General features: G+C 39.4%; 1 protein-coding gene across 1 annotated transcript in view; it reads left to right on the top strand.

Annotated features, from left to right (window-relative positions):
- Positions 1 to 14,682, top strand: part of LOC128654636 (myosin-3) — a 156,585-nt gene that overhangs the window by 69,862 nt on the left and 72,041 nt on the right. Inside the window, exon 21 of the mRNA XM_053708659.1 lies at positions 3,802 to 3,938. Coding sequence (XP_053564634.1) covers positions 3,802 to 3,938 — 137 coding nt within the window. The remainder of the gene's footprint in view (positions 1 to 3,801; positions 3,939 to 14,682) is intronic.

Raw genomic sequence — 14,682 nt, 5'->3', positions numbered from 1 at the left:
AGATTCAGTTTCCATCTGTGGGAACGTAGAAAAGATAACAAGATCTCTGCATGAGAGTTTGCAAGTTGACTATATGGCACCTGAACCAATATGTCGTCCAGGTAAGGCACCACCTCAATTCCCTGAGACCTGACGACTTCCAAGAGAGCCCCCAGAACCTTGCGAAAATTCTGGGAGCCGTGGCAAGCCCAAATGGAAGAGCAATACATTGAAAGTACTTGTCTAGAAAAGCGAATCTCAGGAACTGGTGATGATCCTTGTGAATGGGACATGAAGATTCACGTCCTTCAGGTTTATGGTCGTCATGAACTGACCCTCTTGAACCAAAGGAAGAATGGAATGAATGGTTTCCATTTTGAAGGACAGTACCCTGAGAAATTTGTTGAGACACTTTAGGTCTAAAATCGGTTGAAAAGTCCCCTCATTTTTGAGAACCACAAACAGATTTGAATAGAATTCTAGACCATGTTCCCTTACTGGGACTGAAACAATCACTCCCAGGGAGGAAAGGTCCTGAACACAGCTTAAGAAAGCCTCTCTTTTTACCTGATCCACAGGTAATCTTGAGAGGAGGAATCTGCCCCTGGGAGGATGAGTCTTGAACTCTATTTTGTAACCCTGAGATACTATTTCTACAGCCCAAGGGTCTGGGACATCGTGTATCCAAGCTTGTTGAAACAAGGAGAGTCTGCCCTCCACTTGATCCAATCCCGGAATGGGGGCAGACCCTTCATGCTAACAGTCTCAGATGAAGGCTTCTTTGATTGCTTCCCCTTATTCAAAGTCTGATTGGATCTCCAATAGGACTTGGACTGCTTTGGCTTGGAGGAGGGAGAGGAAGACTTTTGACGTTTAAAGTTACAAAAGGAGCGAAAATTTGAATTTTTACGTCCCTTAGGTCTATTCTTCTTGTCGTGGTAGAAAGGACCCCTTTCCACCCGTAATTTCAGAAATTATCTCCGCCAGACCAGGACCAAACAGGGACTTGCCCTTATAAGGTAGCAACAGGAGCTTGGACTTGGAGGTATCATCAGCTGACCAAGATTTTAGCCACAGAGCCCTGCGGGCTATGACAGTGAAGCCAGACATCTTGGCTCCCAGTCTAATGACTTGCATGTTAGCATCAAAGATAAAGGATTTGGACAGTTTGAGAGACTTAATCCTATCTTGGATCTCCTCTAAAATCAATTCGGACAAAGCATTGCACCAATAAGATGCTGCACTTGTTATCGTGGCAATACAAACTGCAGGTTGCCATCATAGACCCTGATGAACATACATTTTCTTTAAATAAGCCTCCAGCCTTTTGTCCATGTGATCATTAAAAGAACAGCTATCCTCTATAGGAATTGTGGTTCTCTTAGCAAGAGTAGAAATAGCCCCTTCTACCTTAGGCACAGTGCGCCATGAGTCCCGAATGGAGTCAGCAACAGGAAACATCTTTTTAAAGACAGGAGATGGGGAAAAAGAAATCCCTGGCTTATCCCATTCCTGTGCAATGATCTCTGACACACGGTCTGGAACAGGAAACACTGCCACAGAGGAAAGAACATCATAGTATTTGTTAAGCTTACTAGATTTTTTAGGATTGACAGCGACAGAAGAATCGGAGTCATCCAAAGTGGCCAGTACCTCCTTTAGAAGTAAACAAAGGTGTTCAAGCTTAAATCTAAAGTTTACCTCTTCAGAATCGGTCAAAGGATTTATGCTGTCAGAATCTGAGATTTCACCCTTTAGAAGCTACCGAGGTATCCTTCTCATTAGACTTATGGGGGAGGTCAACCTTCGCAGCAGCAGATGGGACAGATATCTTACTATCAGAAAAATGTTTTGATTTCTTCTTGCCCTTCCCCATCACGGAAAAAGCAGATAAAGCTGCAGATAAAGCTGCAGATACCGCAGAAGATATCTGTGCAGCAAAATCTATTGGCAAATACACTCCTCCAGGAGGCTGAGAGGAACTGCAGGGCACTGTATGTGAAGCTATAGGGGCCTGGGACATTTGAGGAGAAAGCTGTGGCATATCCTGAAGAGCATCATCCTGGGAGACATTAGGCTCAAAAGGCAGTCATTTATCTTTAAACTTTAGCGTCCTGGCTAAGCATGAGGAACAAAATTGCATAGGTAAAGCAATTTGGGCCTTCAAACACAGTAAACATTTATTAATGGAAACAGACTCCTGTTCACAGTCCATAGCTTTGGATTAATCCCCAAAAGAAAAAGAATAACAAGCAACTTGAAAATGACTGCTGTCACTTTAAAAATAAAAAAGTTTTTACAGAGCACAAAAAAATGATAGCAGAAAACTCAAAGTATGTGCCTCTACACCTCAGCCAGCCTGAGGTGCCCTACCTGAACCTTCACCAAGGACGATAAACTCTCCTGCAGATCAGTCAAATGAGCCGTTATAGAGTTAAGCTCATATCAAAATGACTCTGCTCTGGTCTGAAACTCAAACAGAAGTACGGGGGCATCACATGACCGGCAGAAATAGAAAAGTGCAAATTTTTAAAAGCCCTCAGAAACCGCTCTTAAATTCTATTTTGCGCATTTTCAAAATAAAATACCTAGACTGTCATATAATAATAATAAAATTGAGAACCAGAGATATCATCCAAAACATGGTAAGGGAAGCTATTAACCCCTTAGTCTCCACACACAACTCTGGCTTTCTATAACTAGGGTAGCAATTATGTTAGAAAACAAAGCAAGGACCACCTCACCACTTTCTAACTGCTTAAAAGCCACCACTACTCTTACTCAAGAGATTGACGTGGACACAGCTAAACTCTAATCCTTGCTTGCAGGGAAATGTACCCATTAAAGGAAAATAAATATCTTCAGACACCAACTTCACATCCTCCATTGACAGAGGCAAAGAGAATGACTGAGGGTTACGGGTCAGGGAAGTGATACTTAACAGATCTGCTGGGGTGCGCTTTGCCTCCTCCTGCTGGCCAGGAGTGAATATCCCACTAGTAATTGAAATTACGTTGTGGACTCTCCATGTCTTAGGAAAGAAATTAAGTTTTTATTTTTTCAACTGGAAAATTCTTTATTCAATAACATTTCTCTAGGTGCTTTCTTGCAATTGAATGTGTGTTTACTAAGATGGGCATGTACTTAGGCAAAGTTTTGACAAGATTAACGGAGGTGGGCAGCAGCATGGAAGAAAAAATGTGTTTTTTTCCATTTATTTTATGTTATTAACTTGCTCTCAAATGTTGATGTGAATAATTTGCTGGATGCAAAATGTAGAGAAATCATGTGCTCATACTGACAAATCCCAAACCCACCAACAGTAGCTTGTTAACTTTGGCATCATAAAAAATATATGATTATGTTTTCAACTTTCTCTCAGAAGGTATAAATGTTGCAAACATAAGATAAATAGAATGTGGCCAGTGACAAAATATTGCTTAATCTGTTATTAAACATAAAATATTAAAGAAGGCAGCTGTTGAAATGGACACCATCTACCACCTTGATGCCACCTTGATACCCTGTGTTTCTGGCGAGCCTTCAGGCTCACCGGAAACAGAAGTTATGAAGCAGTGGTCTAAAGACCTCTGCTCCATAACCTGTCTGTCTGCTCTGAGGTAGCAGACAGAAATCAACCAATCGAATGACACCCTCTGCTAGCGGATTGGCCGCGAATCTGCAGAAATGCTGGTGCAATGATAAATGCTGACAGTGTATGCTGTCGGCATTTCTCGATGCGCAGCAAACATGATACGCTATATTGTATCATGTCCGCTCGCACTTACATAAATTGACCCCCTTGTCTTAACTCTGTTTTAGGTGTTTTTCAAGGCTGGGTTGCTGGGAACTTTGGAGGAGATGCGTGATGATCGTTTAGCTCTGCTGATTACTCGAACACAAGCTTTATGCAGAGGATTCCTAATGAGGATTGAATTCCAAAAAATGATGGAACGAAGGTAATCTAATACCTAAAGGGAACTTAAAGTGCTTTTTCTTTTTTAAGGTGGCAAGAGAAAAAGAGTCGTTTTGGTTGGGATTTGGCACCTGCCCCCCAGGAAGAGGCAAAGATACCCAACACATCAAGAGCTTTTAGTCCCTCCCACTTCTTTCCCTGTACCTTCCAGTCTTTGACTCAACAAGAGTAGACGAAGAATTGAGGTGCTCCAGCATCTTCTTTGGAATGGGATTTGTTACCCCACTAATCCCCTTAGAAGACTAAGATAAGAAGAAAGGGCTATAGAGGAATACTAAGGCTAAATAAAGTAATTCTCCTGTGAGAGTTTTTGTCAATAGCCTGCCACAGGTGTCACGAGGACTTGTCCTTTGCCTTCTCTTTTTTGGCATTGTCATTGTACTCCTATGGCATATACTCTGCTGTCTTTATACTATACTGAATGGGCTCTCTACTGAAGGCAGAAAATGTACAGGGCTAGATTACAAGTAAGGTGCAAACGGTTTTGTGCTAGCTAGTGATTCATTTTCATTCTGCTGATATTACAAGTTCAGCAGAATTGCGATTGCGCTAGCGCATTCACCTTTTATGCTTCAATCCATTCTGCGATCTAAGAGCTGTGGTAAACTGGTTTCTGAAAAAAAAGTTGCACAAAAAAAATACATTACAAGGTACACTTACACTCATAAATAAACTATTAAACCCTAAACCGCCATACCCTTACATCGCAAACACTAATTTAAACTATTAACCCCTAAACTACCACCACATCACAAAAAATAAATAATACTATTAACCTCTAAACTGCCATCCCCCCACATAACAAACACTAATTTAAACTATTAACCCCTAAACCGCCATCCCCCACTTTGTAAAATACTTAAATAATACTATCAACCCCTTAACCGCCCAAACCCTAAACATCGCAAAGAACCTAAATAAACAATTAACCCCTAAACTGCCATCACCCCACAACATAAAGATATAAACTAACATTTAAACCCCCTAACTTAACCCAAGTTAAAATATCCCTAAATTTAGTTAAAAATCCTAACTACCTTAAAAAAATTATTACCTTTAAAATGAAATAAAAATCTAATCTTACCTTTAAAAATAAAACCCTAACATTACCAAAAATAAAAAAACAACATTACCAAAAATAAAATACCCTAACATTAAAAAAGACAAAAAACTAACATTACAGAAAATAATAAAGTCTACATTTACATATATACATAAAATATTAAATCCTATTCTAATACACCATAAAAAAAACAACCCCAACTACCTTTTGTAGTGCATTGCCCTAAAGCGAACAGCTATTTTGTTGAAAAATAACACCAACCCCTCCAACATTACAACCCCCCCACCCCCCAACAACCCATAAAAAAACTAACTATAAAATCCTAAATTATCCATTTTCCCGAAAAAGGCATTTGGATGGACATTGCCCTTAAAAGGGAATTTAGCTCTTTTGCTGCCCAGAAAAATAAAATCCCTAATTTATATAAAAAAAAATCACGGCACTCCATCTTCATCCAACTTCATTCCGTCGGTGGTCCATCTTCTAACTTCATTCCAGTGGTGGCAGTGAGGTTAGCGGCGATGGTGGTGGTGACATTGGTCCTCCTCTTCAGACTTTTAACATGGAGGTCCTCTTCATGCGGTCTCCAGCCGCACACTGAATTGTGAATGCAAGGTACCCCTTTTACATAGGTGTACCCTTGCATTCTTATTGGATGATTTGAATCTTTAAATTCAAATTAGCCAATAGGAATGCAAGGGTACACCTATGTAAAAGGGGTACCTTGCATTCACTATTCATTGTGCGGTTGGAGACCGCATGAAGAGGACCTCTGTGTTAAAGGTCTGAAGAGGAGAACTGACATCACTGCGGCCATTGCCACCAACCTCGCCGCGGCCACCGGGATGAAGTTAGAAGATTAACCACCCCTGGGATGAAGATGGATGAAGATAGAGTGCCGCACATCATCATCGATGAGTACCAACTTTGGGGTTAGTGCTAGGTTTTTTTTTTTTTTAGTTTTTTGCTGTGCTTTATATTTTTATAGATTAGAGATTTTATTTTTTGGGCAGCAAAAGAGCTGAATGCCCTTTTAAGGGCAATGCCCATCCAAATGCCCTTTTCGAGCAATGGGTAATTTTAGATTTTTTATTTTTTTTATTTTGGTGGTTGGGGGAATTTTAATGTTACAGGGGTTAGTGTTTTTTTGTTTTGTTTTTCAACAAAAGAGCTGTTCGCTTTAGGGCAACGCCCTACAAAAGGCCCTTTTAAGAGCTATTGGCAGTTTCATTTTAGAAAAGTTTTTTTTTTTATTTTGGGGTTGCTTTTTTTTTTTTTAAAAGGGTATAAGATGAGGATTAAATATTTAATTTTTTTGGATAATTACTTTTTTATTTTCTGTAAATGTAGACTTTATTATTTTCTGTAATGTTATGCTTTTGTTTTGTTTTTTTGTAATGTTAGGAGTGTTTCTTTTTGTAATGTTAGGGTTTTTATTTTTGGTTATGCAAGTTTTTTTATTTTTAATAATGTTATTTTTTTTTCTAAAGGCAAGATTAGGTTTTATTCATTTTCACCTAGATTACGAGTTTTGAGCGCAATAGGGAAAGTAAAAAACGCAACAAAAGTTGCATTATTTCACCCCCTATAGCGCTGCCATTACAAGTTTTAAAAAACCCGGCTTGTGCGGGCGATATGGCTGAGCTCCATACCGCACACAAAACAAGTGCTGTGTTTGACGTGCTTGTGCACGCTTATCCCATGGACATCAATGGGGAGGTGTCAGAAAAAAACTTAACACCTGCGATTGCGGAAAGAAAAGCTCCGTAACGCAGCCCCATTGAAGTCTATGGAGAAAAAAAAAAACTAACATTTAAACCTAACACCCTACCATAAACCCAGAGTCTAAACACCCCTAATCTGCCCCTAACCAACATTGCCGCCACCTAGATAATGTTATTAACCTCTAATCTGCCGCTCCCGATATTGCAGCCACCTAAACAAATCTATTAACCCCTAATCTGCCGCTCCCGATATCACCGCCACTATATTAAAGTTATTAACCCCTATTCCGCCGCTCCCCGACATCGCCGCTACTAAATAAAGTTATTAACCCCTAAACCTCTGGCCTCCCACATCACTACCACTAAATAAATCTATAAATCCCTAAACCGCCAGCCCCCCACATCGCAAAAATCTAAATTAAACTATACTAACCCCTAACCCTAAAGTAACCCTAACATAACCCATACCCTAACATCCCCTAACTTTAACATAATTAAAATAGAGCTAAACTAAAGTTACAATTATTAACTAAATAATACCTAGTTAAAACTAAATACATACTTACCTGTGAAATAAAATCTAAGCTAGCTACAATATAACTAATAGTTATTGTAGCTTGCTTAGGTTTTATTTTTATTTCACAAGTAAGTTTTTATTTATTTTAACTAGGTAGACTAGTTAGTAAATAGTTATTAACTATTTACTAACTACCTAGTTAAAATAAATACAAACTTACCTGTGAAATAAAACCTAACCTGCCTTACACTAAAACCTAAAATTAAAAAAATTAAAAACAACACTAAATCACAAAAAATAACAAATGAAATGATCAAAAATAAAAAATAATTACACTTAAGATTAAAAATAAAAAATAATTACACCTAATCTAATAGCCCTATCAAAATAAAAAAGCACACCCAAAATAAAAAAAAAAACCCTAGCCTACAATAAACTACCAATGGCCCTTAAAAGGGCCTTTTGTTGGGCATTGCCCCAAAGATATCAGCTTTTACCTGTAAAAAAAACACAAAGACCCCCCAACAGTAAAACTCACCACCCACCCAACCCCCCAAAATAAAAAAACTAATTCTAAAAAAACCTATGCTACCCATTGCCCTGAAAAGGGCATTTGTATGGGCATTGCCCTTTAAAAAGGGATTTAGCTCTTTTACTGCCCAAACCCTAAACTAAAAAAACAAAACCACCCAAAAAAAACACTTACAAAAAGTCTAACACTAACCCCCGACGATCCACTTAAAGTTTTTGAAGTCCCACTTGAACGATCTTCATCCCGGAGTTGAAGTGCTCATCCAGGCGGCGAGAAGTCTTCATCCAGGCGGCCTCTTCAATCTTCACCCAGGCAGCATCTTCTATCTTGATCCTGGCGGCGCAGAGCGGGTCCATCCTGAAGACATCCGGCGTGGATCATCCGCTTCATATCATCGCCGCCGTACACTGAATCTTAAATGCAAGGGACGCGATTCAAGATGGCGTCCCTTGCATTCCTATTGGCTGACAAATTTGAATCAGCCAATAGGAATGAGGGCTGCTAAAATCCTATTGGCTATTCAAATCAGCCAATAGGATTTAAGCAGCTCTCATTCTATTGGCTAATTCACATAGCCTACAGGCTATTAGTAGGTGCAGACTTCATGTACATGATAGCCTATTTAGGGCTAGAATTTGAATGGAACTGAGATAGAAGTAATCTTTTTTACATGTTGAAAGTAAAAAGTTGTCACACGAGCGCTAGCCTGACAGGCACAAAAAGCCGAACTTTTAACGTATTCCCCCACAGACTTCAATGGAGCATGAAAAGGGGGAAAGACTAACACCAATGTGCGCTAACCCAACATGAAATATTAATATTTCACATTATATCTCAGGAACATTCTTTGAACATCCTTTGTATATCCTGCCCGGGGTGCGTTTCAAAATAAAATCCATACAGCCAAAATAAAAAGCACTCACGGATCTTGATTTAAATACACCTGTTTATTATATGTGACGTTTCGGGGTTACCCCTGTCCTCAGACAATCATTACAGCATAATGGTAAACTTACCCTATTTATCAGATCCTAACTCCCACCCATGGTGCTGTCGGCGGCATTCCGGAAGTCCAGCAACCACGTGGTACAAGCCTACGTCATAGGTCGCCATGTCAACCGAACGCTGTTCAGCAGACCTATGCACGAAATAAAAAGATAATTTAAAAACAATAGCGTGCAAGCAGTAATTAAGAATATAGAGAGACATATATGGTTATACACATCATCAAGGGGAAACATACTCAAAATGATCAGTATTTAATAAGTGAGTGTATACTTTGAGTAAAATATATTCATTATACTGGATAGCTCAGCTATAAAGCAAGCATTCAAAACCTAAGGTGTAAAGCATACTCTAACCTATGGGAATGTTAATCTTGCAACATGGAGCCTAGCAGTACTATAGTCCCTTCCTATCTAGTGGTTAACTATATAAGGGATCACATAATTGCATCAGACAGAACCCAGCATGAAATACATTGTTTCGTCCATGCAATTATATGTACATATCTGTGTCATACAGTCCCACTCCTCAGTAAATAAGAGAAAAGATAACGATGGAAAAGAACAGAAACCATATTAATGGAATCGCACTCTAAATAAGCTATTCAGGTAAACTACCAATATAAGATAAAATAAAAGCTTTGTAATGAGCAATATGGGGACTATTTACAGAAAGCTAAAATCTACTCATGGAAGAACCAGGACTAATTTACAAAAAACAGTGCCAGTCCAGGTGGACATTCAGACCCTGAGGAGCCATTGTACCCAGGTTATAAATCCACATGGACTCACGTTGTAGCAACATTTTGGCTCTGTCTCCCCCTCTGAAAAGTGGGGGGACATGATCAATGATGATATACTTTAAATCAGAGACATTGTGCTTAGTCAATGGCTGTCCTTTGGCCGACCTGTGGTTCGCCATTCTGGGGCGGAGGTCATCCACCGTTTTTCCAACATAAAATAAACCGCATACACAGTGTAAAAGATACACTATGTATTTGGTTGTGCAAGTTACTCGATGCTTGATGGTAAATCTCTTGTTTTTGTAGGGGTGACTGAATTGACTCCCAGTAGTTAGGCCCCCACATGTGGTACACCCTAGGCAGCGGAAACATCCTGGTTTGGCATGTAGCCACGTATATTTTACACCAACAGCACCAAAGGTGGGAGTTAGGGTCTGATAAATAGGGTAAGTTTGCCTTTATGCTGTAATGATTGTCTGAGGACAGGGGTAACCCTGAATTGTCACATATAATAAACAGGTGTATTTGAGTCAAGACCCGGTGAGTGCATTTTATTTTGGCTGTATATATATATATATATATATATATATTCAAAAAATTCTTAGAACATATTCCCCTATTTGATATGTCTATATATGTGTACATATGTATTTATGAGTTTATATGTGTGTATATATGTCTGTAAATACATATACTGTATACACATATAAATACATACATACATATGTACACACATATGAATATATATATATATATATATACAAACATATACATATGTAGATATGTGTATGTATGAATGTCTAAGTTAAAGCCCTTTGCATGCCTTTTTTGTTTCCAAACATTTAAGAACTCATGTCTATGAAACATTTTTTATGCAATTTTTTTAAAAATAATTTTATTAGATAGTGTTATCACGAGGGTAAGTGTACTTTTGAATGTATTTTTATGTGTTTTGTGCAACTTTTTTTGTTGATGGGGTGACCAGTGGGGGGTAGGGGAGGGAAGAGAGCGGTTTGAGAGGGATCCGGGGGTGGGAAGTTTGAGATGGGACGGTAATCTCTGCACTAAAGCTAATATAAACCTTACAGGCTGCCTAATTAACCCCTTCACTTCTGGGAACAAAAAGCTAAATATGTCTGCTATTTCTGAACAAAGGGGATCCCAGAGAAGCTTTTACAAACATTTGTGCCATGATTGCACAAGCGGTATGTAAATAATTTCAGTGAGAAACCCAAAGTTTGTGAAAAAGTTTTTTATTTTTATTATTTGATCGCATTTGGTGGTGAAATGGTGGCATGAAATATACCAAAATGGGTCTAGATCAATACCTTGGGTTTTCTACTTAAAAAATAAATATAGTTTTGATAGGTAAATAAAAAAATCAAAGGCTCTAGTTCAGTTTAAATGGAGTGATTGCAAAAATGCTAAAAATTCTCTGGTATTTTTCTCTGAAAGTCCCGGTAGTGAAGGTGTTAACAGCTTAAAGGTGCCAAATACTGAAGTGCCGCCTCTTCATACTGGGCGCTGCCATCTTGGAGCTCAAGTATTCTCATAGCCTGTGACAGAAAGTGTTAATTTAATTTATATAGTGCTTGAGGCTGCATGATACAAAGTAGGAGCTGTACATTTTTGCAGCTGCTGCTTTACTATATTGTTAGGTGATTTTTTTAAATATATTTTGTGTAACTTTGAAACTGTACAAAAAATGCATAAATGTAAAGCACACATGATGTCTCATGTACAATAACCTGAAGCACATTATACAGCTCTAAAAAAGTAGACAATATTATTGATCTGTGAGTTTATACAGCTTAAGTCACAGGCTGTGAGAATACCTGAGCTCCAAGATGGCGGCCCCCAGTATGAAGAGGCGGAGCTTTAGTATCTGGCACCTTTAAGCTAAAACTGCAGGAACAGGATGAAATGCAATAACATAGTGAGGGGTTACTTTTGTAGTTGTTCACATCAGTTTTATGTCCCTTTAACTTTGTGTTTAAGCCCTTCTCATTGATTAAATACATAGTTATATGCAATCAATATAAGTATATGAAACAAAAATGTTAACTACAATGTCCCTTTAATACACTTGAAGGATTCTATCATATACCATTTCTCCCTTCTTACCCCCACAATTCTAAAATAGTACTAAAATAGATTTTCTTCTGTTATGTGTGATCAGTCCACGGGTCATCATTACTTCTGGGATATAACTCCTCCCCAACAGGAAATGCAAGAGGATTCACCCAGCAGAGCTGCATATAGCTCCTCCCCTCTACGTCAGTCCCAGTCATTCTCTTGCACCCAACGACTAGATAGGATGTGTGAGAGGACTATGGTGATTATACTTAGTTTTTATGACTTCAATCAAAAGTTTGTTATTTTATAATAGCACCGGAGCGTGTTATTACTTCTCTGGCAGACTTTGAGGAAGAATCTACCAGAGTTTTTACTATGATTTTAACCGGAGTAGTTAAGATCATATTGCTGTTCTCGGCCATCTGAGGGAGGTAAAAGCTTCAGATCAGGGGACAGGGGCAGATGAATCTGCATTGAGGTATGTAGCAGTTTTTATTTTCTGAATGGAATTGATGAGAAAATCCTGCTATACCGTTATAATGACATGTATGTATACACTTCAGTATTCTGGGAATGGTACTTCACCGGAACTACTCTGTTAAAGGTCACTAATCTTTTTAATAAGTATTATATCATGTTAAACGTTTTTGCTGGAATGTAGAATCGTTTACATTGCTGAGGTACTGAGTAAATAAATGTTTGGGCTTTATTTTCCACTTGGCAGTAGTTTATTTTGAATTGTGACAGTTTCGTTTCTCTTCACTGCTGTGTGTGAGAGGGAGGGGCCGTTTTTGGCGCTCTTTGCTACGCATCAACAATTTCCAGTCAGCTATTATTATTTTTCCTGCATGATCCGGTTCATCTCTGACAGATCTCAGGGGTCTTCAAACTTCTTGAAGGGAGGTACATTCTCTCAGCAGAGCTGTGAGAATTTTTTATATTGACTGTGGATAAAGACGTTACTCAATAATTTTTATGTCAAATTTAGTTATGTTATCTTACTAATGGGAACAAAACCTTTGCTAAAAGTTGTGTTGTTTTAAAGTTGATGCTATAACTGTTCTCAGTTCATTATCTCAACTGTCATTTAATCGTTTAAGTACCTCTTTGAGGCACAGTACGTTTTTGCTAAAAAAGATTATAACCAGGTTGCAAGTTATTGCTAGTGTGTTAAACATGTCTGACTCAGAGGAAGATATCTGTGTCATTTGTTCCAATGCCAAGGTGGAGCCCAATAGAAATTTATGTACTAACTGTATTGATGCTACTTTAAATAAAAGTCAATCTGTACAATGTGAACAAATTTCACCAATCTGCGAGGGGAGAGTTATGCCGACTAACTCGCCTCACGCGGCAGTACCTGCATCTCCCGCCCGGGAGGTGCGTGATATTATGGCGCCTAGTACATCTGGGCGGCCATTACAGATAACATTACAAGATATGGCTACTGTTATGACTGAAGTTTTGTCTAAATTACCAGAACTAAGAGGCAAGCGTGATCACTCTGGGGTGAGAACAGAGTGCGCTGACAATACTAGGGCCATGTCTGATACTGCGTCACAGCTTGCAGAGCATGAGGACGGAGAGCTTCATTCTGTGGGTGACGGTTCTGATCCAAACAGATTGGATTCAGATATTTCAAATTTTAAATTTAAATTGGAGAACCTCCGTGTATTACTAGGGGAGGTCTTAGCAGCTCTCAATGATTGTAACACCGTTGCAGTACCAGAGAAACTATGTAGGTTGGATAAATACTTTGCGGTACCGGCGAGTACTGACGTTTTTCCTATACCTAAGAGATTAACTGAAATTGTTACTAAGGAGTGGGATAGACCCGGTGTGCCGTTCTCACCCCCTCCAATATTTAGAAAGATGTTTCCAATAGACGCCACCACTCGGGACTTATGGCAAACGGTCCCTAAGGTGGAGGGAGCAGTTTCTACTCTAGCTAAGCGTACCACTATCCCGGTGGAGGATAGCTGTGCCTTTTCAGATCCAATGGATAAAAAATTGGAGGGTTACCTTAAGAAAATGTTTGTTCAACAAGGTTTTATTTTGCAACCCCTTGCATGTATCGCGCCGATTACGGCTGCGGCAGCATTTTGGATTGAGTCTCTGGAAGAGAACCTTAGTTCATCTACGCTAGACGACATTATGGACAGGCTTAGAGTCCTTAAACTAGCTAATTCATTCATTTCGGAGGCCGTAGTACATTTAACCAAACTTACGGCTAAGAACTCAGGATTCGCCATACAGGCACGTAGGGCACTGTGGCTAAAATCCTGGTCAGCTGATGTTACTTCTAAGTCCAAATTACTTAATATACCTTTCAAGGGGCAGTCCTTATTTGGGCCCGGTTTGAAAGAAATTATCGCTGACATTACAGGAGGTAAGGGCCACGCCCTACCTCAAGACAAAGCCAAAGCTAAGGCTAGACAGTCTAATTTTCGTCCCTTTCGGAATTTCAAAACAGGAGCAGCATCAACCTCCACTGCACCAAAACAGGAAGGAGCTGTTACTCGTTACAGGCAAGGCTGGAAGCCCAACCAGTCCTGGAACAAGGGCAAACAGGCCAGGAAACCTGCTGCTGCCCCAAAGACAGCATGAACCGAGAGCCCCCGATCCGGGACCGGATCTAGTGGGGGGCAGACTTTCTCTCTTCGCCCAGGCCTGGGCAAGAGATGTTCAGGATCCCTGGGCGCTAGAGATCATATCTCAGGGATACCTTCTAGACTTCAAATTATCTCCCCCAAGAGGGAGATTTCATCTGTCAAGATTGTCAACAAACCAGATAAAGAAAGAAGCGTTTCTACGCTGTGTACAAGATCTGTTATTAATGGGAGTGATCCATCCGGTTCCGCGGTCGGAACAAGGACAAGGGTTCTACTCAAACCTGTTTGTGGTTCCCAAAAAAGAGGGAACTTTCAGACCAATCTTAGATTTAAAGATTCTAAACAAATTCCTAAGAGTTCCATCGTTCAAAATGGAAACTATTCGGACAATCTTGCCCATGATCCAAAAGGGTCAGTACATGACCACAGTGGATTTAAAAGATGCTTACCTTCACA

This window comes from Bombina bombina, chromosome 1, assembly GCF_027579735.1.
Source record: "Bombina bombina isolate aBomBom1 chromosome 1, aBomBom1.pri, whole genome shotgun sequence".
In the NCBI taxonomy this organism is placed as follows: domain Eukaryota; kingdom Metazoa; phylum Chordata; class Amphibia; order Anura; family Bombinatoridae; genus Bombina; species Bombina bombina.
Note: the sequence above shows the minus strand (reverse complement) of the source record. Positions and strands in the feature narration are given on the sequence as shown.